The 27,362-nt window shown below is 43.6% G+C and overlaps 1 protein-coding gene across 2 annotated transcripts in view; it reads left to right on the top strand.

Annotated features, from left to right (window-relative positions):
- msh2 (mutS homolog 2 (E. coli)) overlaps window positions 1-27,362 on the top strand; it is a 70,351-nt gene that overhangs the window by 37,124 nt on the left and 5,865 nt on the right. For both annotated transcript variants that reach the window (XM_078229658.1, XM_078229659.1), the window contains 6 exons: window positions 188-311; window positions 1,907-2,057; window positions 6,566-6,663; window positions 18,246-18,491; window positions 20,553-20,757; window positions 23,518-23,765. In XM_078229658.1, the coding sequence (XP_078085784.1) occupies window positions 188-311; window positions 1,907-2,057; window positions 6,566-6,663; window positions 18,246-18,491; window positions 20,553-20,757; window positions 23,518-23,765 (1,072 nt within the window). The remainder of the gene's footprint in view (window positions 1-187; window positions 312-1,906; window positions 2,058-6,565; window positions 6,664-18,245; window positions 18,492-20,552; window positions 20,758-23,517; window positions 23,766-27,362) is intronic.

Here is a 27,362-nt window from a genome sequence, read left to right as displayed (position 1 = left end):
TGTCAGTATCTTTATCCAATTCAATTTCTGTGTATTTGTTTATAGTTTGTTTTTATGACTTCCTTGTCCTGTTGTCCATGTAAAATAGCAGTAGATACTGGATGAACTCCAATGTGCTGAGTGGCCTTTTTTTGCGATAACAAAGGAATTAATTAGAGATGTTAAAAGAAATTGCTTGATTTAACAGGTGGAAAACCATGAGTTCCTGGTGAAGCCATCCTTCGACCCAAATCTAACTGAGCTGAGGGAGAAGATGGATGACCTGGAGAAAAGTATGCAGTCAACACTCAACCAAGCTGCCAGGGAGCTAGGTATGAAATGGATCTGAGATGGGCTTTAGATTGGTTTCACAGGTTGGCGCAACATCGCGGGCCGAAGGGCCTGTACTGCGCTGTTATGTTCTATGTTCTAATCTGTACTTTCCTTTCCACTTGCATTGAATCTGAGCAATTCTGCGTTTTGTGTTCATGAACCAACATTAACACCTTGCACTTGCATAGTTTATCCAAAGGTGCTTCACAGGAATGTTAGCAATCAAAGTTATAGGTATAAGTGAACTTTCCATTTTGGGCACTCAGTATCAGCATTAGGCACAATTAATCGCAGAGTAAAGCCGCTGCTTGGCTCCAACAATGATTATTATTAACATCTTTGATGTCAGATTATATAAATGTTAATGTAAAGTGTACGATATAAATATGTTTCATTCGTATGAGGAATTTTGTTGGAAGTTTGAAATCATGAGGAGTCTAGACAGAGTGAATGGCGAGAAGCTGTTTCCATTATTGGAAGAATCAAGCTAGGATGGTGAGCGGCCTGGAGGGGGGCTTGCCGGTGGTGTTCCTGTGCATCTGCTGATTTTGTCCTCGGTGGTAGATAGAGATCATGGGTTTGGAAGTTGCTGTCTAAGAAGCCTTGTTAATGGTACACACCGCTGCCACTGTGCGTTGTTTGAGCTGGAAATATTGACATTTGAAAAACAGAGTCCCTTGAGAGCATGTTTCACCTATTAATTGTGCCCCCAGCACCAACCTTAATACTGAATAAACCGTTTTTCAATCCATAGTTTGTTCAACTTTTTTCTTCATATTAGCCACGTGCCTGCTTTTGGGTAGGGATGGTGCAGCTGGCTTCTTCCACAACTCAACTTGTAGTGGGTGCTATGACAGCTAGACTTTGAGATGGTTATGTTTTAAACTGTCTCATTTAATTTAAGGCAAAACTGAATGCCCTGGAATGGACAATAGTGTGAAGTTGTGCTGAACTCTGCTAAGCGATGTGACCTGTTTGCCATGAGGATAGAGGCAGAGGTCAAAACGTATTCAAAGTCAGGTGCAAGCTTTAACACCTGGATGGAAAGGAAAAATGTAGCTGGCTTTACTGCTGCGGATTCAAAGAGTCATGGAATCAATTAGGTCAAAAGCAGGTGCAGCTATGCCAGGCAAGGAAAAGGACTGCTCTTGGGTTAATCACCAAGTGGAGTGATGGTGAGGATGGAACCCCTTTTCAATAGAACAAAACTTGTTGAGGAGAGTTGTAAACCAAAGAATCACCAGCCTTGCTGCTGGAAGTCCATTGAAGCATGTTTAGAAAATTCAATGAAGGGGGCTCTGGTTAAAAAGACACTGGACAGTATATATTGGTGGGGCAGGGAAAAGACAGCCTTTTGAATTGGGACTTTAAACACAAACATACGCATCTGGCAAGTCAAAAACAAAGCAGCTTCAAGTAACCACTGGACTATATTAGGAGCATCATTGTTGGTGTCAATGTGACTTGATAATTGAGCATCGTTGAGGAAGATGTTATTGGGAGCGAACAGGACTAGTAAAAAGAATGAATACTGACTAATTGAATATCTGTGGGATGGTTTTATCAAATTATTATCTGTTCGATTTACATACAGGTCTTGAAGCCGGCAAAACTGTGAAACTGGAGTCAAATGCTCAATTGGGTTATTATTTCCGTGTCACTTGCAAGGAGGAGAAGGCTCTTCGTAACAATAAGAAATTTAACACTATAGATATCCAGAAGAATGGAGTTCGATTCACTAACAGGTTAGAATTCTGTTTTTTTTTCCTTTTTATTGTCTTAGTCAGTATTTGATTTGACTTGTTATTGTCACGTGTATTAACATACAGTGAAAAGTATTGTTTCTTGCACGCTATACAGACAAAACATACCATTCATAGCGAAGGAAACGAGAGAGTAGAATGTAGTGTTACAGTCATAGCTAGGGTGTAGAGAAAGATCAACTTAATGCAAGGTAAGTCCATTCAAAAGTCTGACAGCAGCAGAGAAGAAACTGTTCTTGAGTCGGTTGGTATGTGACCTGAAACTTTTGTATCTTTTTCCCGAAGGAAGAAGGTGGAAGAGAGAATGTCCGAGGTGCGTGGGATCCTTAATTATGCTTGCTGCTTTGCCGAGGCAGTGGGAAGTGTAGACAGAGTCAGTGGATGGGAGGCTGGTTTGTGTCTTGGATTGGGCTACATTCACGACCTTTTGTAGTGCCTTGCGGTCTTGGGAAGGGCAGGAGCCATACCAAGCTGTGATACAATCCGAAAGAATGCTTTCTATGGTGCATCTGTAAAGGTTGGTGAGAGTCGTAGCTGATATGCCAAATTTCCTTAGTCTTCTGAGAAAGTAGAGGTGTTGGTGGGCTTTTGTAACTATAGTGTCGGCATGGAGGGGACCAGGACAGGTTGTTGGTGATCTGGACACCTAAAAATTTGAAGTTCTCGACCCTTTCTACCTCGTCCCCATTGATGTAGACGGGGGCATGTTCTCCTTTACGCTTCTTGAAGTCGATGACAATCTCCTTCGTTTTGTTGACACTGAGGGAGAGATTATTGTCGCCGCACCAGTTCACCAGATTCTCTAGCTCATTCCTGTACTCTGTCTCGTCATTGTTTGAGATCTGACTCACGATAGTGGTGTCGCCACCAGTTTGGATAGTTATTGTTGAAACCTGTTAAACTGGATGAATATCCAAAACTTCACTTCCCATCTCTGTTTTGTGAATGTTGCCCATGATTTGAAGGTTACATTGACTCAAGTTCAATACTGTGGCGTACATTATTAGATATTCATAAACTTGTATTTCTTTGTGGTATTTTTGAAAGTTTTTTATGGAAGCTGGTCGTGGAAGGCAAAATTCTTTCAAATCGTTTATTTACATTTCCTACAATTTACTTGCGCTTCGACCCAAGTGGAGTGTGCAAGGACCTTACGCTAAAGATACTAACTTTTGAAAACAAAAGTCAGCCTGTATTTTGCACAAATAAAAACAGTTGCTCAGAAACACTTCCATTAAGGAGTATAGATTCCATCTATACCAGATTTGATTTGTCACCTTGTGCTTGCATTGCATTTACTGATCTTAGCCATCTACTCATTTCAGCCAGAGTAGCAGTTTGCATTCTGTCGTTTTCCTTGTTGCTCCTGGCTTATGAGAAAGGGGAGAGTGTGGAGAGGGGAAGAGCAGATCACGCAAGCCAGGGCCCCTGCTTCTGATTGCTGCGGGAATATTGGACATTGGTTTAACTGTGATTCCCAGATGCATGTTCTACGGCAGTCCTCCATTTCCCCATATCCTTCAGTAAGGTTGACTGTCATCATGACACCATAGTCTAATTCCAGCTAACTCTCATCAGAGTATGCTCTGCTGACTCTGCATTTCTCTCGCATGTTGCACTGACTTCTCCTCTTGTCCATACATTCACCTGGCACACTCCAAAACATGGTATGATCCTTCGCTGCCTTTATCTTCTTGGCAGTGTTTCTGTGAGCATGGCATGAACCTAGAGGTTCATTCAGCTGTAACTCTTAGAATTCATACTAGATTTCATATTTATTGCTGTAGAATTTGAGTCCATTTGATGTAATAGATGGGTCAGTTCCCTGCGGCTAAGCACTGACTAGGCAGAGTTGGGCATCACAAGGCTCAGCTTTTACTTGTGTCCTGTTGGGTGGCCTCTTGGACCCACACTGTGCAAACTTCAACTATTCCAGAATCCACAGGCTACATCCTAGCTTGCATAAAACTTGCTCGCCTTTATCACAAATGGTGCACCCTTTCCCCTCATACTTTGATTTCAAAATCCTCCTTGTTTGTGGCTTTGTCCACTCCACTCTGTCTCTGCAGCCTCTTGTAACCCTATGTTCTAGTTCACATCTCTGCTTTTGAGTCTGGAGTCAAATGAAATACTACCTCCCTCAAGGCTGTATTGGTGCCATATTCTTCTGCACGGTGGTACAGTGGTTAGCACTGCCACCCCACAGAGCCAGGGGCCTGGGTTCAATTCCAGCCTCGGGTCACTGTCTGTGCGGAGGTTGCACATTCTCTCTGTGTCGATGTGGGTTTCCTTTGGATTCTCCGGTTTCCTCCCACAGTCCAAAAGGTGTGCAGGTTAGGTGGATTGCCCGTGTTAAATTGCCCCTAGTGTCCCAAGATGTGTAATTTAAATGGATTAGCCATGGTAAATGTACGGGGATGGGATGGGAGGAAAGGGCCTGTGCAAGATACTCTGTCAGAGAATTGCTGCAGACTGGATGGGCCGAATGGTGGCCTCCTGCACTGTAGGAATTCTATGATTTGCACTCCTTTGATCAGGAATTCTATGTCTAAATTAGTTAGTGTTGTTGTATCTTTTCCTTTTACCGTGGAGTTTGGTTGTACGTACGCAATATCTTTTGAACTCTAGAAAGTGAATGTATAAAATTCCCCATGTGTGGTTTTAGAGTAGAGCTGGTCAAAAATTGAAATCAAACTGTGCTGGATTTTGCTGCTGTAGAAACTTTACTGAGTTGGGGCTGGGAATCTAAAATTGGAGAAAGACTTCACCAATATTAATGCATTGTTACTCTACAGAATGTAATATTTAATTAGGTTGATAGTTTGAGAAATCAAATGCAGAGCATTGGAATGAATTGTGAACTGTATGTTGAAGCAGGGCCAGAATATACCTCATGATGCAGGCATGTACAAAATCAAAAGGACCACTGAGGTCTCTTTGGCTGCCTCAGTGGCTAGGAAATATCCTTTCACATGATGTATTTAAATCCCTTTTGTGCTTTTTCTCAAGGTACTTACCCAGCTGTCTGAATTTGCTGACTCAGTCAGTTCCCTGTACCTTCCCTTGACGATCTGTCCAGTGCAATCACTGCATGTTTTTTAAAATCATTTTCTCTTTACTAAGTGGGATTCTTGTTATGCAATTTGACTGTTGAATTGTGACATTATTCATAAGATTGCTGAACCTCCCTATGCCCAAATTTGGATGGGCTATGTCCTAAACGTACCGTCTTCCGTGCCTCACATCCACCGTCTTCCGTGCCTCACATCCACCATCTTCCGTGCCTCACATCCACCATCTTCCGTGCCTCACATCCACCGTCTTCCGTGCCTCACATCCACCATCTTCCGTGCCTCACATCCACCGTCTTCCGTGCCTCACATCCACCGTCTTCCGTGCCTCACATCCACCGTCTTCCGTGCCTCACATCCACCTTCTTCCGTGCCTCACATCCACCGTCTTCCGTGCCTCACATCCACCGTCTTCCGTGCCTCACATCCACCGTCTTCCGTGCCTCACATCCACCGTCTTCCGTGCCTCACATCCACCGTCTTCCGTGCCTCACATCCACCGTCTTCCGTGCCTCACATCCACCGTCTTCCGTGCCACACATCCACCGTCTTCCGTGCCTCACATCCACCGTCTTCCGTGCCTCACATCCACCGTCTTCCGTGCCTCACATCCACCGTCTTCCGTGCCTCACATCCACCGTCTTCCGTGCCTCACATCCACCGTCTTCCGTGCCTCACATCCACCGTCTTCCGTGCCTCACATCCACCGTCTTCCGTGCCTCACATCCACCGTCTTCCGTGCCTCACATCCACCGTCTTCCGTGCCTCACATCCACCGTCTTCCGTGCCTCACATCCACCGTCTTCCGTGCCTCACATCCACCGTCTTCCGTGCCTCACATCCACCGTCTTCCGTGCCTCACATCCACCGTCTTCCGTGCCTCACATCCACCGTCTTCCGTGCCTCACATCCACCGTCTTCCGTGCCTCACATCCACCGTCTTCCGTGCCTCACATCCACCGTCTTCCGTGCCTCACATCCACCATCTTCCGTGCCTCACATCCACCATCTTCCGTGCCTCACATCCACCATCTTCCGTGCCTCACATCCACCATCTTCCGTGCCTCACATCCACCATCTTCCGTGCCTCACATCCACCATCTTCCGTGCCTCACATCCACCATCTTCCGTGCCTCACATCCACCATCTTCCGTGCCTCACATCCACCATCTTTGTGTCTAATATCTTGATGTGCACTCACAAATACTACTCTCTGTTGGAAGAACAAAAGTGAAGTATTGCACCTACCTCCTTTCCCTGCCTCGATGCGGTGCATGACACGCAGCCATCTACTTTGAGCTCTGCTTGCCAAGTGTTAAGATGCAACATATTGCTTAAATTGGAACTGAAAGGCTGCTCAGCTGCTGGTACTGAATTTGTGAAACATGAACACGATATATCTTCCATTCTTCCGTACAGTAAGCTGACCTCCTACAATGAGGATTACATGAAGAGTAGGGAGGAATATGAAGAAGCTCAGAATGCGATTGTTAAAGAAATCATCAATATCTCTGCAGGTAAGATATTCCAGAATAAATTGCTTTGTGTCTTTTTAAACTTCATATGAGACATTGAAACAGTGAGCATGCTGATCTGTTTATTTGAATGTTGTAATGATATTCCATAATTTGGAAGAAGTGTGCATAGTTCTTCCTCCTGGTGTCTTGGCCCGTATTCCACCTTTTAAACAAGACCATCACAAAAACACCCGTCTAAATTGTTGTTTCTAGGCTATTGGCAGTTGCCTCTAAAGCAGTCGCTGCACTGGTTCATTATATGCAGCACTTTTGAGATATTTTAACTTGATGAGACATTCAATAAATAAATATTATTTATTTAGTGCCATTTGCACAATATGTTTGGAGTAGGTTAGAATGGGCCAGTGTTTGAGCATTGGTAGTCATGGTGACTGGAGAACCACAATTTGATGTGGTTCTGTACGGTTTCAATAAGCACAGATCTATTGCGCTAGCAACCTTTGGCCACCTGCCAGGTTAGTGAAGTTGCTGTTTAAGCAGATTACATTTAGGTTGGATAAAAGATGAAACTTTAGTGATGCCCAAAAAGCATGTCATTAGCTTTTAAGCAGATTTAATGTTAAAGGGTAAAAGCTTGAATTGTATTTTGCCCTAAATATATTAATGTTTGGTACAGCTAGGCGGAAATCTCCTTATCATTGGAGTTGGTGTAAAGGTTAATGTCCACTACTAAAATAAATGTTTTAAGCAGCACTGCTGATGGCAGTGCCCTCTTGGATATCAATATTAACCCTGTCATTAGAAGCAGAAACAGCCAGAAAAAGAATTGATGTAGTTTTGCTGTAGCTCGGATACACACATCTTCTCCAGCCATTTGGGGAAAATACTGGCAGTGCAAAAAATAAATTACATATACAGTTAGTGCTTCCCTTTACTGCGGTGCTGCAGTGAGGGATATTCATGCCGGTGAATGGAGCATTTTCTGTTTCAAACTCAAATCTTTTGGACTCTGAAAACTTGCAGGCGGCAGCTACTTTTGGTTCCTTATCCCTATTGGCTGCAGCAGTGGAACTTCGAACGCAATCTTAGGAGAAGCAACCAATTAAGAACCAGCTTTGCCATTCAATTAGGGACAGCAGATGGACAGAGGAATCAGGAGGGCTATTCAGCACCCTCATCATGAGGGTGGCTGGCAGCCTTCTCTTGGGCTGTATTTGGGAGTGCAGCTACAGTGGGGCGATTTTCAGCCCGCGTTTGCTGTCAGAGAACAGTGATGCAGGCTGAGAATATGGAGAGAATTAGGAATTAGGGAACTGTGTTTGGTGTGGTGGGGGGAGACGATCCTATTCCTACGATGGCTGTTTGGAGGAGAGGATTCTGATGTGCTGCTGTTGACTATTGGGGGAGCGGGGAGGTGTGGTTGGCAGAGATGCCAGCTTTGATCATGGTGGGGGGAAGAGAAATGCCAGTGTTAACTGTCTTGGGGATGGGCGGTGTATTTTTTTCGCTCTGATCTAACTCAGTGCAGCTGGCTTTGCTGGTGTGTTTAGACCCTGTCCCTCAGTATGATGGTATGAAACATACCCACCTTTTTTTTGGTTTGACAAAGTGCCATAAGATCTGGAGAGAAAACCTGCCTGTTTCACTGGAGAGAAACACATCGATTTTCTGTCTGATCCTGACACTTTGCCATTTTTTGGTAAGATTCTACCCGTTAACTTAAACACAAGAGGGAGCCATGCAAAGAAATGGAGTCTGAAGGCACCACAAGGCTTTTCTTCAACCCAAGCACACTCTGCGGCACCAGACCCTCCATGAGAGACTTTTGGAATGTCAGACCTGTGTCTATGAATGATTGTAGCCTTTCTGTTTCTGGCAAGTAAAGGTCAAATTGCATGTAAATGTCAAGTCATTGGAACATCCTATCGTGCAGTTTCTTCCTGTAAGCTGTCAAGTTATATGCACCATGGCCATCTGAGCTACCTCCTGGGAAAATTGGAATATCCTGATGAAAATTTCTTGACTTTAATTGGCTTTGCATCAAGGCTGGGCTGTTTGCTGACACCACTTTGAGGCCGTTTCTGATGAAAGTGCAGCTAGCTGGAAAGCAATCTGTCCGATGCATTTTCTTTTCGCCATTTTCTTGATTCTCCCACCCATCTCCAGCATCCACACCCGTTACCAAGGTCGTGGGAAAATTCCCCCACAGTGTCAGCACTGAGCACTGCTAGTCAGATATTGCACACGACAGCAGAAGCTTTACTCTATCCGTAGCGATGTACCTCAGCCCTAGCTTCAGCAGAGCACTCAAGTGGGTATATCACTATTAGAGAAACTCATGGGATTAAATGTGTACAACTCTGTTGGACCCGATGGCCTACATCCCAGTTTTCGAAGAGAGGGAATTGCAGAGGTCATGAGTGGACTGGATGTGATTTTAGATACTAGAATAGCCCTTGTGTATTGAAAAGCAGCAAAGCATCAACACCAGAAGGGAAAGAGTGATAGTGAAAACAGGAAGCAACAAGCCAGTTAGCCTGATATTGATCCAGAAAAATTGTTATTAAGGAAATCTTAATGCACCTAAAGGGGATTTGTGTCTGACAAATTTATTGATGTTTTTTTGAAGATTGTCCGGCAGAGTAGATGAAGGGGAATCATTGTTTGAGTATTTTTAGATTTCTGAAATTCAATAACTGACAGTTATTATGCACGATAAGGGCTTATAAAGTTGGGGTAATATATTAATATTGATGAAGGAATGGTTAACGGATAGAAAGTAGAGCATAGGGATAAACGGGGCATTCCAAGTTGGCGCAGTAGCCAGGGGGTGCTGCAAGAATCAGTGCTGTGTCTCCTCCAGTGAAATTGCAATGAGTCAAACTTGGATAACTCAAAATTCCAGTAATGTCGAAGTCGTCAACCATTTCCAACAGCAGATTAGCAAATCCTATAGAACAATTCCCATGAGAAGCTGAACTTCATGCACTGGTAACTCTGGGTTAACTGAACATGCCTTAAACTTATCATATGACCAAGTTTACCAATCTGAGCGGAGTTAGACCACACAAGCACAAAGCCATGGAGTGCTGGGCAAGCCATCATGACATTAAGATCTCCCTGTGGATTCAAAACCTGTGAATATGATTAAAACCATAAGAAAATTAAAAGTGCTGTTGATCGGAGGAAAGGTGAAGGCATTTGAAGCTGTGGTTTCTGATATAGACCAGGTTTGTAGGCACATCAGGTTATATAAAGATGCATTCATGTTGGAATAGGGTTGTCTGAGCTATTATGGAGCTCTGCTTAACATGAATTTGAAGGCGGATCTCCTGGGATTTACCTCATTGAGCTTTTACTATATTTACAATTTACAATAATGACGTGGATAATAACACTGAGAGTAACGTTATCCAAGTCATAATGATACAAAGCTATGTGGAACGGTAAGCTGTGATGTGGACATGAGGCTGCAGAGGGATATCATCCAGTTAAGTCAGTGGGCAATAAGATGTCAGGTAAATGTGGGATAATTTGAAGTTTGATAATAACAGTACAGAAGCAGAATAATTCTTTAAAAGGTAAGAAACTTTTAATCGTTAATGTTCCTCAAGATTTGTCCCAATACACAAAAGGTTAGTATGCAGGTATGGCAAGCAATTAGGATGTTGGATGGCATGTCACCTTTTATTTTAGGTGGTTTGGAATACAAGAGTAGGAAGTTTGCTGCAGTTGTATGGGAAAAATATATTGAGAATATACCTGGAGTTTTGGTCTCCTTTTCCAAGGAAGGATATAGTTGTCTTCGAAGTCGTGCAGTAAAGATTTACTAGATTGACTTCTGTGGTGAGAGGTTTACATTCTCTGAAATTTAGAAGAATGGAATGTGATCTCATGAAATGCATTGATTCCGGGAGTCTTGACAGGGTAGATGCTGAGAGGTTGTTTCCCCAGGCTGCAATTAAGGTGCACACTCTGAGGGTAAGAAAACTGGCTTGGCCACAGGAGACAGAGGGTAGCAGTCGAAGGGTCTTTTTCCGGCTGGAGGTCTGTGACCAGTGGTGTTCCGCAGGGCTCTGTACTGGGACCTCTGCTATTTGTGATATATATAAATGATTTGGAAGAAGGTGTAACTGGTGTTATCAGCAAGTTTGCGGATGACACGAAGATGGCTGGACTTGCGGATAGCGATGAACATTGTCGGTCAATACAGCAGGATATAGATAGGCTGGAAAATTGGGCGGAGAAATGGCAGATGGAATTTAATCCAGATAAATGTGAAGTGATGCATTTTGGAAGAACTAATGTAGGGGGGAGTTATACAATAAATGGCACCTAGGTGTACAAGTCCACAAATCCTTGAAGGTGGCAGCACAGGTGGAGAAGGTGGTGAAGAAGGCCTTTATAGGATGGGGTATAGAGTATAAAAGCTGGAGTCTGATGATGCAGCTGTATAGAACGCTGGTTAGGCCACATTTGGAGTACTGCGTCCAGTTCTGGTCGTCGCACTACCAGAAGGACGTGGAGGCTTTAGAGAGAGTGCAGAGAAGGTTTACCAGGATGTTGCCTGGTATGGAGGGTCTTAGCTATGAGGAGAGATTGGGTAAACTGGGCTTGTTCTCCCTGGAAAGACGGAGAATGAGGAGAGACCTAATAGAGGTGTACAAAATTATGAAGGGTATAGATAGGGTGAACAGTGGGAAGCTTTTTCCCAGGTCGGAGGTGCCGATCACGAGGGGTCACGGGCTCAAGGTGAGAGGGGCAAGGTATAAGACCATAAGACCATAAGACATAGGAGTGGAAGTAAGGCCATTCGGCCCATCGAGTCCACTCCACCATTCAATCATGGTTGATTTCAACTCCATTTACCCGCTCTCTCCCCATAGCCCTTTATTCCTCGAGAAATCAAGAATTTATCAATTTCTGTCTTGAAGACGCTCAACGTCTCGGCCTCCACAGCCCTCTGTGGCAATGAATTCCACAGACCCACCACTCTCTGGCTGAAGAAATTTCTCCTCATCTCTGTTCTAAAGTGACTCCCTTTTATTCTAAGGCTGTGCCCCCGCGTCCTAGTCTCCCCTGTTAATGGAAACAACTTCCCTACGTCCATCCTATCTAAACCGTTCATTATCTTGTAAGTTTCTATCAGATCTCCCCTCAACCTCCTAAACTCCAATGAATATAATCCCACGATCCTCAGACGTTCATCGTATGTCAGGCCTACCATTCCTGGGATCATCCGTGTGAATCTCCGCTGGACCCGCTCCAGTGCCAGTATGTCCTTCCTGAGGTGTGGGGCCCAAAATTGCTCACAGTACTCCAAATGGGGCCTAACCAGTGCTTTATAAAGCCTCAGAAGTACATCCCTGCTTTTGTATTCCAAGCCTCTTGAGATAAATGACAACATTACATTTGCTTTCTTAATTACGGACTCAACCTGCAAGTTTACCTTTAGAGAATCCTGGACTAGGACTCCCAAGTCCCTTTGCACTTTAGCATTATGAATTTTGTCACCGTTTAGAAAATAGTCCATGCCTCTATTCTTTTTTCCAAAGTATAACTCAGATATCAGAGGGACATTTTTTACACAGAAAGTGGTGGGGGCCTGGAATGTGCTGCCAAGTAGGGTGGTGGTGGCAGACACGCTGGCATCATTTAAGACTTATCTGGATAGTCACATGAGCAGTCTGGGAATGGAGGGATATAAACGAATGGTCTAGTTGGACCAATGAGCGGCACAGGTTTGGAGGGCCGAAGGGCTTGTTTCCTGTGCTGTACTGTTCTTTGTTCTTTGTAAGGATTTGATCTTTTAAGATTGAGATGAGGAGAGATTTTTTCACTGAGAGGGTTATGAATGTTTGGCGTTTTCTACCCCAGAGGGTTGTTGGATCACCTCCAAGGCCAAGATAGACAGAGCTTTGGACTTTAGAGAAACCAAGGATCATTAGAGTCAGTCCAAAGATCTGCAGGTTAGGTTGATTGGCCACGATAAATTGCCCCTTAGTGTCAGGTGGATTAGCAGGGTAAATACGTAGGATTATGGGGATAGGGCCTGGGTGGGGTTGTTGTTGGTGCAGGCTTGATGGGTCGAATGATGACCTTCTTCACTGTAGGGATTCTATTCTATGATTTGATCCCAGAGGTGGATGACTCACTGCACCATACAATTTCTTGCAATTCTTTGGAAGCTGTGGAAATAACCATGCAATACAATCGTTAGGCTGGGAAGCCTGTTCAGAAAGTGGCTGTCTATTTATAACTACAGCATTAATTAGTTAATGGGCTTTGGGACTTCAGCTAATAATTGACATTAAGGATTTTTATATCAGGATGATCTATCTAGTAAATAAATCTTCACACTGAAGGTACAAATAAGATGCTGTAAATGACCCTTCAAGAACCACTATGTAATCAGAGCAATCCATAATATTTTGATATGCTGTAACCTTTTACTATCGCATTGCTGGTTATTGCAGGAATTTGTTTTAAAAATGTCCTATATCCTTAAGTTTGAACATCAGAATTAAATGCAGATAATACCCAGCTTTATGCCATCTTCAATTGTGATGGTGGTTAGTATCATTTAAAAAAATGTTCATTATAGTTAATTGCAAAATATTGTTGGAGACCAAGGGAGGCTGTTGTGATGTTGTCAAAGTAGATTACCATTGAGTTATTCACTGAGGGTATAATAAAACAATTGCATTTTCCAGCAGAATTATGGAAGTTTTAAGTGCCCACACAATTTCACATCTAATTCCCTGTGAATAATCTCTAAGTTTGCTAACAGTGGGCATGTACATGTGATAACTTGGGGCAAGTCTGCATCGCAATGTGTTGATATAAATTCGTCACAGCAGAACAAGTGGGTGACTTCAGTCAGACTTTCCAGGTTGTCTGGGCTCCGTTGAATTGAGATGGATTTATTTGAAAATGTCTTTTGTTTCTCATAAATATTTTATGTTTCGTTATGGGAAATGTTTATCCTTTTCAGAGAAAACTTTAATGTGTTTATATTTGAGACAAGTCATTGTTATAGCATTCTTCACTAAAATGGAGGCAATGTATTATTGAGAAACCAGTCACTTATCATTTTCCCTTCGATTTCAGTCTTTACTTACTTCCCATCAGTCTTTACTTGTGGAATATTTGCTTGGGAGCTCATAAATTTCACCACGATGATCACAGATGGAGTGTCTGCTAAATGACATGAATCCTGAGAATGAATATTGAGTATTGCAAGTTTTTAAACAAGGTTTCTGATTAAGGCATGGTTAGAACAATTTGTTTATCTACATACAGTGGTTTTCTGATCTGTCTTTGAGAGAAAGAGAGCTACCTTTTAGTCTTTGGTTAAAAAGATCCATGAAAAATGTTGGTGACTTGCAGCTCTGCTACTCCTGTTTCATAGCTTCGTGATGGTGATTCTTGGCTGCTACTTTCAGCCTGTTAGGTAGGAGAGGAAATAAATTGTTTGTGGCCATCATCAGTCAGTATCAAGTGATCCAAGTCAGGTACAACATTGTTAATTACAGAGCAAAGTTCCTTCTACTCTCCCACAATAACATGCTGTACCTGCAACTTTATTAGAGTTCTCCTACTAGATAATTGGACACTTTCTGTTCTTACATTAGCCTGCCATATGGGTTTTCTGAGTAAGAATGCCAAAAGAATTGAGGAGGTTGCCTATTGAGACTGCTACAACTTAATTTCACTTAAGATCCTGATAGCTGTCAGAGGGAGGAGACTTTCATTTCCTCAGTATGGGCTGAATTCGCATCCAGGTACGAGAGCTGAAACAAATTTGCCAGCCAGTCCTTTATTCAGTTTCCCAAATCATTGCAAATTATTATGAAATAATAAATTGATAGCTGTCGAATTTAAAATGGCTACATGCAGGTCCTTTTCTACTTTGCTCTGTGGTATTAAACCTCATAGAATCATAGAATTCTATGATTCTCTGCCATTACTGTGGTCACTTTATTGTAGTAAGAAGTTTAACAACACCAGGTTAAAGTCCAACAGGTTTATTTGGTAGCAAAAGCCACACAAGCTTTCGAGGCTCTGAGCCCCTTCTTCAGGTGAGTGGGAATTCTGTTCACAAACAGAACTTATAAGACACAGACTCAATTTACATGAATAATGGTTGGAATGCGAATACTTACAACTAATCCAGTCTTTAAGAAACAAAACAATGGGAGTGGGGAGAGCATCAAGACAGGCTAAAAAGATGTGTATTGTCTCCAGACAAGACAGCCAGTGAAACTCTGCAGGTCTGGAGACAATACACATCTTTTTAGCCTGTCTTGATGCTCTCCCCACTCCCATTGTTTTGTTTCTTAAAGACTGGATTAGTTGTAAGTATTCGCATTCCAACCATTATTCATGTAAATTGAGTCTGTGTCTTATAAGTTCTGTTTGTGAACAGAATTCCCACTCACCTGAAGAAGGGGCTCAGAGCCTCGAAAGCTTGTGTGGCTTTTGCTACCAAATAAACCTGTTGGACTTTAACCTGGTGTTGTTAAACTTCTTACTGTGTTTACCCCAGTCCAACGCCGGCATCTCCACATCACTTTATTGTAACCATTGCTTACCTGTTTATTTTAAACTATATTGTTTTGGGGAGGTGTGTGAATTTGCATATAAGTCAGTGCTGCTTTTATGTGACGCCCAATCCATCATCTTTGTTTCCTTCCAACATTACCTTGTGGTGGACATCAACCAACAATAAATACCTTGTCTGACAATACATCCCAAAATTCTCACTTCAGCTGCAACCCAACTTTGGAATGGCACTGGCTAACTGTGCTGCTGGTTCTTCTTCTGAAGGTCACGTGAACGTAGAATGAGAATTCCCAACTTCATCTATTGTGCTGTATTGTAAACTTCAGAGCGCCCCCCCCCCCCCCCCCCCCCCGAGCAAAATCAAGCAGGGGAGGCATTCCCCCTCCACCCCCCACTCCCGTCTGTTACCCCTCAATGACCTTGCTTCCTTGTCATGTCCTGATAATAAACCTGCTCTTGTGAGTAGACAGGCAGGCACTCAAGAAGGTGGTGGGATTCTGTGCAAAACTTCACAACCTTATCTGCAGCGTCAACCAGAGACCTGAGCAGCTGGTATCAGCCAGAGACCGTCTACTGGGTCAGGCAAAATTAGTTGGGAATCTGATCTGCAAGTTGAGAATTTCTCACTCAGTTTATTTTATGGGGCATGAGTGCTGTTCCACCTCACCACCAGCACCCCATCCATCCTCTCACTCTTCTCCATCCCCCACCCCCCGCAAACTGAGAATCCAGTGAATAAACTGAGTAAATTAACAAACACTTTCACAACACAGTGTGCATTGGCGGTTCAGTGGTAGAATTCCCGCCTGCCACGCAGGAGGCCTCGGTTCGATTCCCGGCCAATGCATAGCCTCTTCTTTTTGGGCGGCACAGTGGTTAGCACTGCTGCCTCCCAGCGCCAGGGTCCTGGGTTCGAATCCTGGCTTGGGTCATTGTGCAAACTCCACACAGACAAAGACCCAAGCCGGGATTCGAACCCAGGACCCTGGCACTGGGAGGCAGCAGTGCGAACCACTGTGTCACCATGCCTCCCAAAAATTTATTTATTAGTCACAAGTAGGCTTACATTAACACTGCAATGAAGTTACTGTGAAAATCCCCCAGTCGCCACACTCCGGCACCTGTTGGGGTACACTGAGGAAGAATTTAGCATGGCCAATGCACCTAACCAGCACATCTTTCAGACTGTGGGAGGAAACCGGAGCATCTGGAGGAAACCCACACAGACATGGGGAGAATGTGCAAACTCCACACACACATTCTCCCCGTGTCTGTGTGGGTTTCCTCCAGGTGCTCCGGTTTCCTCCCACAGTCTGAAAGATGTGCTGGTTAGGTGGATTGGCCATGCTAAATTGCCCCTTAGTGTCAGGGGGGCTAGATAGGGTAAATGCATGGGTTATGGGGATAGGGCCTGGGTGTGATTGTGGTCGGTGCATACTCGATGGGCCGAATGGCCTCCTCCTGCACTGTAGCACTCTTAGAACAGATCGTGCCTTACGAGCCTGGTGGAGTTCTTCGAAAATGTGACTAAACACATTGACGAAGGAAAGCGGTAGATGTGGTTTATCTGGATTTTAGCAAGGCGTTCGATAAGGTCCCCCATGCAAGGCTTCTAGAAAAAGTGAGAGAGCATGGGATCCAAGGGGTTGCTGCCCTGTGGATCCAGAACTGGCTTGCCCAAAGGAGGCAGAGAGTGGGTATAGATGGGTCTTTTTCTAAATGGAGGTCGGTCACCAGTGGTGTGCCCCAGGGATCTGTTCTGGGACCCTTGCTGTTTGTCATTTTCATAAATGACCTGGATGAGGAAGTGGAGGGATGAGTTGGTAAGTTTGCCGACGACACAAAGGTTGGTGGGGTTGTGGATAGCCTGGAGGGATGTCAGAAGTTACAGAGGGACATAGATAGGATGCAAGACTGGGCGAAGAAGTGGCAGATGGACTTCAACCCAGATAAATGCGTAGTGGTCCATTTTGGCAGGTCAAATGGGATGAAGGAATACAATATAAAGGGAAAGACTCTTAGTACTGTAGAGGATCAGAAGGACCTTGGGGTCCGGGTCCATAGGACTCTAAAATCGGCACCGCAGGTGGAGGAGGTGGTTAAGAAGGCATATGGTGTGCTGGACTTTATCAATAGAGGGATTGAGTTTAGGAGTCTGGGGATAATGATGCAGCTATTATAAGACCCTTGTCAGACCCCACTTGGAGTACTGTGCTCAGTTCTGGTCGCCTCATTACAGGAAGGATGTGGAAAAGATTGAAAGGGTGCAGAGGAGATTTACAAGGATGTTGCCTGGATTGAGTGGCATGCCTTATGAGGATAGGCTGAGGGAGCTCGGTCTTTTCTCCTTGGAGAGACGTAGGATGAGAGGAGACCTAATAGAGATATATAAGATGTTGAGAGGCATAGATTGGGTGGACTCTGAGGCTTTTTCCCAGGGTGGAAATGGCTGCTACGAGAAGACACAGGTTTAAGGTGCTGGGTGGTAGGTACAGGGGAAATGTTAGGGGTAAGTTTTTCACACAGAGGGTGGTGGGCGAGTGGAATTGGCTGCCGTCAGTGGTGGTGGAGGCAAACTCAAGAGGGTCTTTTAAGAGACTCCTGGATGAGTACATGGGACTAAATAGGATGGAGGGTTATAGGTAGGCCTAAAAGGTAGGGATATGTTTGGCACAACTTGTGGGGCCAAAGGGCCTGTTTTGTGCTGTAGTTTTTCTATGTTTCTAGGTAACACACTGGGGTGTCTGCGTCTGTGGAAAGAATCACCTGAAGCTGATGGACCTATTTATGAAGGTCTTGTCTTGTAACCTAGCACCACAAAGATTATAAATATTCCAGAAAACAGTTTAAAATCACTACCGCAATTTTATTTAATTGAGGCTTTGCTAATATCGGCAGGACCCCCACGTTCAATGTCTTGCTGGGTTTTTGACGTGCTCCCCCACACCCTCACCACTTCCTTGTTAACATCGGAGCCCAGGAAACTCTAGTGCCTTTGTTCTGAAATGTTAATGACAACACTGATTGGTATTGGGTATCTTTTCCTTCACCTCCAGGATATGTGGAACCTCAGCAGACTCTAAATGATGTGATTGCTCAACTGGATGCAGTAGTCAGTTTTGCCTATGTAGCCAATGGAGCACCTGTGCCATATGTGCGGCCTGTGATCCTCGAGAAGGGCAATGGACGGATTATCCTGAAAGCTTCCAGGCATCCTTGCATCGAGGTGCAGGATGACATGGCCTTCATACCCAACGATGTTACTTTTGAAAGAGAGAAACAAATGTTTCATATAATAACAGGTAAGTGTTGGTGCTTTTACCAGATAAATTATTCATTAAAGGAAATGAAGGGGAAGAAAATTAACATATTTGAGATTTTGATGGAGTGATGACCGTACTCACCTCTTAATCTTTGATGAAGGTTTGCTTGGGATTGTTCAATGGTTGCTGTCCAAACAAAATTGGTCGATAACAATGTGTGCAAGAACATTACAATATCTTGGTGTTCATCCAGGTTTAAAAAGGATTGAAACTCCTGCAGCATACTAAGTCCGTTGGTGCAGAGAACCGCAAGCTGGGTGGGTGGGTGCTCTGGAGTGAGACAGTGAGGTTATCCGGGGTTATGGCATGAGCAGTCCGTGCTGGCTTAAATTAACACGTCTGAGAGTCTTTAATAATGCCTTGCATAGCCAGAGGTGATGGATATGTGGTGATTCTGGTTTAATTTCAGATTTTTGACTCCTTGTTGATTCCTAGTAGAGGACACTGGACCTATCACAGTTGAACCTTTGTATGAATGAAGCCCTTTTGTATAATGCTCGCTTTGATATATGCTGAAAATCTGGTTTTGCTACATAGGACGTTAGCTTACTGTAGGTGTGGGATTCAACTCATTGTTATTTGCACTCATTAATATAAAGTAGCATAAACTGCAGGGAGTAGATGGCAACAGAGACCTGGAAAATGCTGGTCTATAAATCTGCTGTCTGGCTAAAGACTACTGTTTCTGTAATGTAAAGGAAGTAATCCAGCACACTGTCGGCCAGCAACCAATGTTAAAAGCATATTATAGAGGGTGAGCACCATAGGGTCTTTGTGACCCACAGTCAAGAGGAATGCCCAGTCATCTATGAACATCCATGTGCCTGGTGATTCAAGTATCATTAATTATCACATGCTGATCCTGAGCACTCCACTAAACAAAATCACTGAACATTGTTTTCCACCATTCTTGCTGGTACATATTCTCTTTGAGATTGCAAACTCTGGCCTCCCCTGCTTCTTGTTAACATGTGCAAGCTGTGGTTCAGTGGTAGCACTTCCCTGAGTCGCAAGGTTCCAGGTTGAAGTCCCATTCTGAGGCTTGAGCCCAAGAGATCAAGGCTGACACTCCAGTGCAGTACTGAGGGATTGCCAGTGCAATGTGGAGGGAGTGCTGCACTGGCTGAGGTGCTGTCTTTTGGATTTGACATTAAACCAAGGGCCATCTGCCTATTCGGGTAGATGTGAAAGATTCCATTGCATCATTTCAGAGAGCAGCAAAGTTAACCCCACTGTTCAGCTGTCCAGCCAATAATTATCCCTTGGTCGACGTCAGAAAAATATAGTTTGCTGTTTGTAGAAGTTTGCTGTGTGTTTCTTACATTCTAACTATGACTACCTTAGAGAGAGTAGCAGAGTTAATGTTTCAAATCCATATGATGCTTCTGTACTCTTTTACATGCAGAATGTAAAAGGGTCATGGAAAGGATGCTGGCAATCCTTTCTGATGCAAAGTAAGGGCTATTCAACTTGTACTGGAAATGTCTGATTGGACAGAGACTGTTGTTATAGGGCGTTTGAGTGGTTATGTAACTACTGAAGGTTCTAGATAAACAGCTCAAAACATAGCTGTTATCTGTATACAAACTTTGCTTTGGAACAGAGATGTTGTAACAACCACCAGCAGTGAGTGAGCTATGAAAAGAAAAATCTCTGAACAGGAGGCTTGGGGGGAACAAATGCTCCATCTGAAAATGCTCCTTGGAAAGAAAGGGGGTGTACTTGAAATGTGAACCTCCAGTGGGGGTTTAGCGCAACAAAGTCTGGAAACCTCGTCCTTAATGAAAATGTTTACTGACTGATACTGTCTATTATACACTTCAGTTCTCCTTGTTCCTCTTTGGGTGAGGAAGGAGGAAGACGCCCACATCATTGCAACTGATATCGAGAAACCACTTAGACAATAGCAACAACACGTTTCTTCCTTCATAGAACTGAGCGATGCTGACTGTAGTCAAATGTGATTCACTGTGCTGATGTTGTAAATACCTTTAATGGTGCTAATGTAGTTTCTATCTTGTCTCTCCCTACATTTAATAGGTCCAAACATGGGTGGTAAATCAACCTATATCCGGCAGACTGGCGTGGTGGTTCTGATGGCCCAGATTGGTTGTTTTGTACCTTGTGATTCTGCAGAAATCAGTATTGTGGACTGCATTCTTGCTCGAGTTGGCGCCGGTGACAGTCAGCTCAAAGGTGTTTCAACCTTCATGGCGGAAATGTTGGAGACTGCAGCTATTTTGAGGTAGTGTTCCTAACTGCACTTCACTTTCCTGAAATAGTCCATAGATGAAGCCATGCGTTCTCTGTTTTACTGTTTACAGTTTTGGGTGAAGAACATCTCTGAAGCAGATGGGGCAATGGTGGAAACAAACAAAGGTGCATCTGTAGCTGTTGCCATTAAAAGTCCTTATCCTCAGACTCTTACCATCCTTTCAGTACAATCTGGCTCCTATCACTTTGGAGTTGTGCTTCACCTAAATCCTTTGTCCTGCAGAAAGTGTGCTCGATTAAGATGCTACTGAGCAGGTTATAGTATCTTCATTCAGCCCATCAGCAAAGTGGCCTGGAGAGATCAGTAGTTGACTAATGTGAACCTTTGAGCATAAGAGCTAATTGAGTAGGTCATTTACATGTATTTATATTGGAGAACATTTACTCAGAATTCCAAATTATTGAATGAAATGAATCTTTTGCACCCCACTGAATTAAATAGAAGTTGTATAGCTTCTACTAAGGGGCTGTAAAATAGTTCTGAACATGTATAATTTTCACGAGATTGTTCTCTAAATATGGATGTGCTAACAACTTGAATTTTGGGAAGAAGCATCCATGTTGTAGGAAGTACTCACCAAACACCTACTTGTTGTCCTATGATTTCATTCCCAGTAATGAAAATATCCCAATTCTCCTGAAATACTTTAGAGTACTTCAACTATCTTAAAAGCTCGTACATTTCTATTTTTCCTCAGTTCTGATGATAGGACTTCTCAACCTGAAAGTTTTCTGACCTGCTGAGTATTTCCAGCGTTTTTTGTTTTTAATTTGGATTTCCAGCATCTGCAGTATTTTGCTTTTGTACTTTTGAGTGTTTTTTTTTTCACTCTGTACCTAGACCATGTTTGTGGCTTCTGTTAGTACAAGATGAGATTAGCAGTTAATCTTGTCAGCATTTGTTCACATCGATCTGATTTGGGGCTTTGAGTCAGGAGTTCTGCAAATGGTTTTCATAGAATAAATCCAAAAAAGAATGCAATGAAACTTCAATTATCTGCTGTAACAGAGGACACCCTGCCCTGTCAGATAATTGAAAACCTCCCAGGCTGATGCTGCATCCTTAGTATTTCGTTGATTTTGGATTACCTAATAAAATTCGCAGCATGTTCAGATAAGATCTAGGTCCTTCCATTCTTGAATAAAATTGTTTGCAGCCCAATTCTTGCCAAATAAACTCCTGAACCTAGAGCCCTGACTCATAAGCATATTAGAAATAGGAGTAGATCTTGCCTCTCGAGTTGCTCTGCCATTCCATGGCTGACCTACATCAACTTCACATTCCCGTTTTATTCCCATATCCCTTGATTGCTTTAACATTATATTCATAAATGAGATTGCTAGATTTTTGACTCAAAAATGGCACACCCAACCCTATGGGGTAGAGAGTTGTGCTCCTATTTATTATGTACTTGGTTCCAAAAATTCACAGCTGAGTGAAGGAACTTCATATAATCTCCGTCCTAAATGCCTGTCCTATTATCCTGAGACAATGAACCCTAGTCCCAGACTTCCACTGCTGAAGCTAACATGCAGAGCTGTCTGGATAGGAAATTTGACCATAAATAAAAACAGAAAACACTGGATAAACTCAGTAGATCTGGCAGCCTCTGTGGAGAGAGAAACAGAGCTAATGTTTCGAGTCTATGCGACTCTTCTGCTGAGCTGAAGAGGGGTAGAAAGTGTAATAAATGGAGAGGTGGGTGGAGGAGGTGGCGCAAAATAGGGCAGGGATAAATCCGAGCAAAGGAGAGATTGACAAGGGTATAATGGCCATAAGACAAATGGGTGTTAATGATGCCATTTAGGACTGAAGAGTGCTTATAGTGGCAAAGGATAAGATAGCAGAATGTGTTCATCAGGACAAAGGTCAATGCTCACAAGGCCCACATAGCCATTTTGGGGGCGGGGGGGAGAGGTGAGGCTGTCTGTTTATATTTCAGTTTTGAGGCATCCGCAATATTTTGCTTTCATTTACAGGAAATTCTATCAGGTCTTTCGGGAATGTGGAAAACTCCTCGATTCGAGGAACAAAGAAATTCTATTGAAACCCAATCAATTAAAAACACTTCAGCTAATTTATGTGAAACTTGCTCAGAAAAAAAAACTACAAGTATTGGGAATGTGGGAAAGATTCCATTATACAATTTGGAAAGTTATATCCTTTGCATATTGATAATGGCCTGTTCCGTATTTAACATTTTGCTTTTTACCCCAAATTTACTCCACTTCCCAGTCATCTGCATTTATTTTCTACTGTAACTGTTTTTAAAAAAGTGGTGAAAGGCAGCATGCTGATCTGTTGAAAAACGCAAGAGAAATGCTAAATCTGAGGAATGGTGATCAGTCACTGCCAAGCCTGGGATTTAAAAGACTAGATTATAGGAGAAGGAGGGGTAGTAGAGTTCCATCACAGAACCTGGGAACGTGTGAATGATTTCAGGACAATCCGGTTGTAGGAAAAACAAAGTGTTGGGTAATCTGTGTAGGATTCAGCACTAACAGGAAGAAAATTCAGTTTTGCTATGAAGAAAGACTGGAGGCTGAAGGGTATTTTTTTTTACCCCCTGTAACCTGCCAATTAGAACGTAGCTGTTTACCAAGGATAGAAAACCATTACGAAATATCTGTAACTTTGGATGGTTGAATGTTAAAACCTTCCCTGCAGATTTGTGACTCGCCTTTTGATCCTTGAATAGCATTAACTTCTAACATTATTACCTTTTCCCAGATCAGCGACTGAACACTCCCTGATTATCATCGATGAATTGGGAAGAGGCACCTCTACATATGATGGTTTTGGCTTGGCCTGGGCTATATCAGAATACATTTCCACCAAGATTTGTGCATTTTGTATGTTTGCCACTCATTTCCATGAGTTGACTGCTCTGGCTGACCAAGTGCCAACAGTCAACAACTTGCATGTGACTGCGCTAACCACAGATGAAACACTAACCATGCTGTACCGTGTAAAGAAAGGTAAGGCACAAACATATAGTGGCACCAACTCTTAGAAATGTTATTTACTCTATTCACTGAATGGTATTGCATTGAACAGATTAATAGTAATGTGTAATCCAGTTTCCAGTTGGTCTACAAGCGTGCAGCAGACTACTGGTTAATTGTGTCACATAAACAGCTTTCTGCATTAGTGAGTGTAGTAGCTCAAAGCTACTTCTTGTGGCAAGTAAGAAACTAAAGGATTTATTGATTGCGAAGAACTATATACAACAAAGAGTTTACCAGCACAACTATACAGGTCTACAAACAATGCCCTGACTCCCAACTGCTCCCTCGTTCCTCATGGGCCCAGGTTCGCATGCTTGCACTCCATTGGTTCTGGCCCAGACAAGTGGCCCACGAAAGATCATCCATTAAACAGGCTATGCTACCCCCCCCCCCGCCAAACTCCTTAGACTAGCTATGGTAAAACAAAAAAGAAAAACAGTTAACACATAGGCAGGCAAACAATATTACAGAAGGGGCACCAGGGAAGAACAGTTCATAACATCAGCCAGTCCGGAGACTTCTGGAACCTTGCGGAATACTGTAACTCTATTGGGGTTCTTCAGAAGTCGCCAATACAGGATCCATTAATGGATTGGATGTGCTAACCACCTCTGGAGCTAGGCCTTTGCCAGCCCTTCCTCTGCTAAAGCCAGAGGTGGTCCTGGTCCCACTGTGGGCATCGGAATCTCTAGTTCAGAGGCTGGTGTACACGAACTGGATGTTGGACCCACTTGCTTGTCTCCTGGAGCTGGCTCCACTCTCTTGTGTAAGTGGCCAACATGCTGCTTTAGTTGACTGCCCTGTGCCTCCACCACATATGAGACTTGGGTCCTCTCTTCTCCACAACTCTCCCTGGCACCCAGGCAGGTCCGCCACCAAAGTTCCTTGACAAAATGAGGTCATCCAATTAAACAATTTGTCCCCTTTCTGAGTGTCATGATACACTTTGAGAGGTTTGCCTAGTCTCCACCCTCCCCTGACAAATTTGGGGATACTTAAGTCCAAGCAGGTACACAGGCACCGATCTATTAGCAATTCTGCAGGCATGGCCCACTGGTGGCGTGAGGTGTAGTGCTGTAAGTCAGTCAAAAAACTTGACAATCACAGTGGCAAAGGCCTGTGAGCCTGCTGCTTCATGGAAGCCTTAAACATCTGCATGGATCATTCCGCCAACGCATTCGAGGCCGGATGGTAGGGGGCTGATCTGACACGATGAATGCCATTAGATTTGATAAAACTCTGAAATTCGTCAGCTGTGAAAGATGTGGTGGATCTCATCAGCTGAATGCCCAACCTCTTGGAATGGGCATCTACTAGAATCAGGAATATGTCTCCCAAAAAGGTCCACCAAAACCTATGTGAAGCCGCAACCACAGATGGCTCGGATGGATACATTCCCAGGGGTGCATGTTCACTGGTGGTGGTAATGCTTGCTGGGTCTGATATCTTTCTCACTGTCTGACCATTTGTTCAATTTCTCTGTCAATGCCAGGCCACCAGATGTAACTTCTGATTAATGCTTTTATTCTACTCTGACCTGGATGAGCGTCATGCAGATCTTGAAGCAATGGCCGTCACCCCGGGGTTGGTACAATGACAAGGATCCCCCGATAATAGCACATCATCTTTGGAGGTTATCTCATCCCTGCATTGCAAATTCAGCTTTATTTGCTCTGCCTTGTCGAAGGATCACCCTGTCGGTACCATTTTCTTGATCCTCGACAACAACAGGCCTCTCTCTATCTGTCCATGACTTAATGTGGGCTGCTGAAACAGGCAGGGTGTCCAAAAAATTCAGAACCAAAACATCTGCGGAACAGGCGGTGATGGTGTGGTCTGTGGCGCTGGGCAGCAGCTTAGTGCATCAGCATTTGATATGTGTTCCCAGCCTATGCTGGAAAGTATAGCTGAACGCTGCCAGCAACAAGACCCACCTCTACACCCTAGCTGAGGCAATAGGCAGCACTGGCTTATCCTCCCGGAAAAGCCCCAACAATGGCATGTGGTCTGATACCATAATGAAATGCCGTATTGGTGAAATTTTTTCATTGTGGATTACTGCTAGGCTTTATGCCTATTTGTGAGTACTTTTTCCTCAGCATCTGACAAAAGTCCTTAAAACAAATGCAATTTGTGGCTTAGAAGGCTGAGGAGCGATCTTATAGAGGTCTATAAAATAATGAGGGGCACAGATCAGCTGGCTAGTCAATATCTTTTCCCAAAGGTAGGGGAGTCTAAAACTAAAGGGCATAAGTTTAAGGTGAGAGGGGAGAGATACAAAAGGATCCAGAAGGGCAATTTTTTTCACACACAGGGTGGGGGGTGCCTGGAACAAGCTGCAGAGGTAGTAGTAGAGGCAGTACAATTTTGTCTCTTAAAAAGCGTTTAGACAGTTACTTGGGTAAGATGGGTATAGAGGGATATGGGCCAAGCGTGGGCAATTGGGATTAGTTTAGGGGTTTAAAAAAAGGGTGGCATGGACAAGTTGGGCTGAAGGGCCTGTTTCCATGCTGTAAACCTCTATAACTCTAATTGGCCTGTCCACCCCATCTGCCATCCTGTGGGACAGAACTGTTCCATATGATGAGGTGTCACAAGTGACTACTAATGGCTTGCTCGGGTTGAAGTGTACGAGCAGTGTCGACGATGGTAAAGCCCGTTTGACTTCGACGAAAGCTTCTTAAGTTTAGCAGTGCAAAGAGTGGATGACCGAGCGTTTCTGGTGATGTTGATCAGCTGCTTCAGGTATTTGGGCTCACGAATGGGTTCAAGCCACCGCCTCAGCTGAAGCTGGTGGCTGAATGTGATAAAAAATTAGATAAATAGTATTTGTTTTAAAAGTGGCGCTTCTGGTCCTTTGCTTTATAAATGGATATGACACAAGGCAATTAACTGTTCACTAATAAAAGCAGGATGAGTAACACACAGCTAGCGTAGGAGGATCAGAGACCTGGGGTTCAGCTCATTTTGAGCATTTGTAAGAATGTCACCATTTCAGGAAAGCAATTGGTGCAGGATAATTTAAAGCCCAGCAAGTCTGTGTAGACCTCCTCATTTTGAAGCATATAATTAATGTGGGAAGGAAACATTTGTAACTAAGAACAACATGTTGAGTTCAGAGTGTCTTAGAAGCTGCATCTGCTGTGCACAGCCCAGATCCATCTCATGCTTGTTAACACATTTAGCCTTCACAGGACTTTGATGTTGTAAATTTGTTACTCCTCATCCTCCTTTGAGTTGCTTCAACTCCCCCTGCCCCCAGTTCATTGGTGTCAGCTGTCCATCTCTACCTTGTTTATGTGGTCATTCATCATATGTGAAAGCTAAAGATGAGGGAGAACACATTTGGATATTGTGGCTCATTCTTCCATGATAACTTCTGGTCCCTCCTCCCTCCCTACTACTCCTGGCCATCACAGCCCCTAAATGCCTCATGAATGCATTGAGAATTTGCTTCCACTACCCAAAAGAATAATCCAGCTATTAATGGTCTATATAAAGATGTAGTTGACCTTGTATTTTACCAGTTTGTACCAAGCTCTCTTATCCTGGGCTAATTGAATAGCA

This window comes from Mustelus asterias, chromosome 15, assembly GCF_964213995.1.
Source record: "Mustelus asterias chromosome 15, sMusAst1.hap1.1, whole genome shotgun sequence".
NCBI classification, from domain to species: domain Eukaryota; kingdom Metazoa; phylum Chordata; class Chondrichthyes; order Carcharhiniformes; family Triakidae; genus Mustelus; species Mustelus asterias.
The sequence above is the reverse complement of the archived record's forward strand: the minus strand, read 5'-3'. Positions and strand labels throughout refer to the sequence as shown.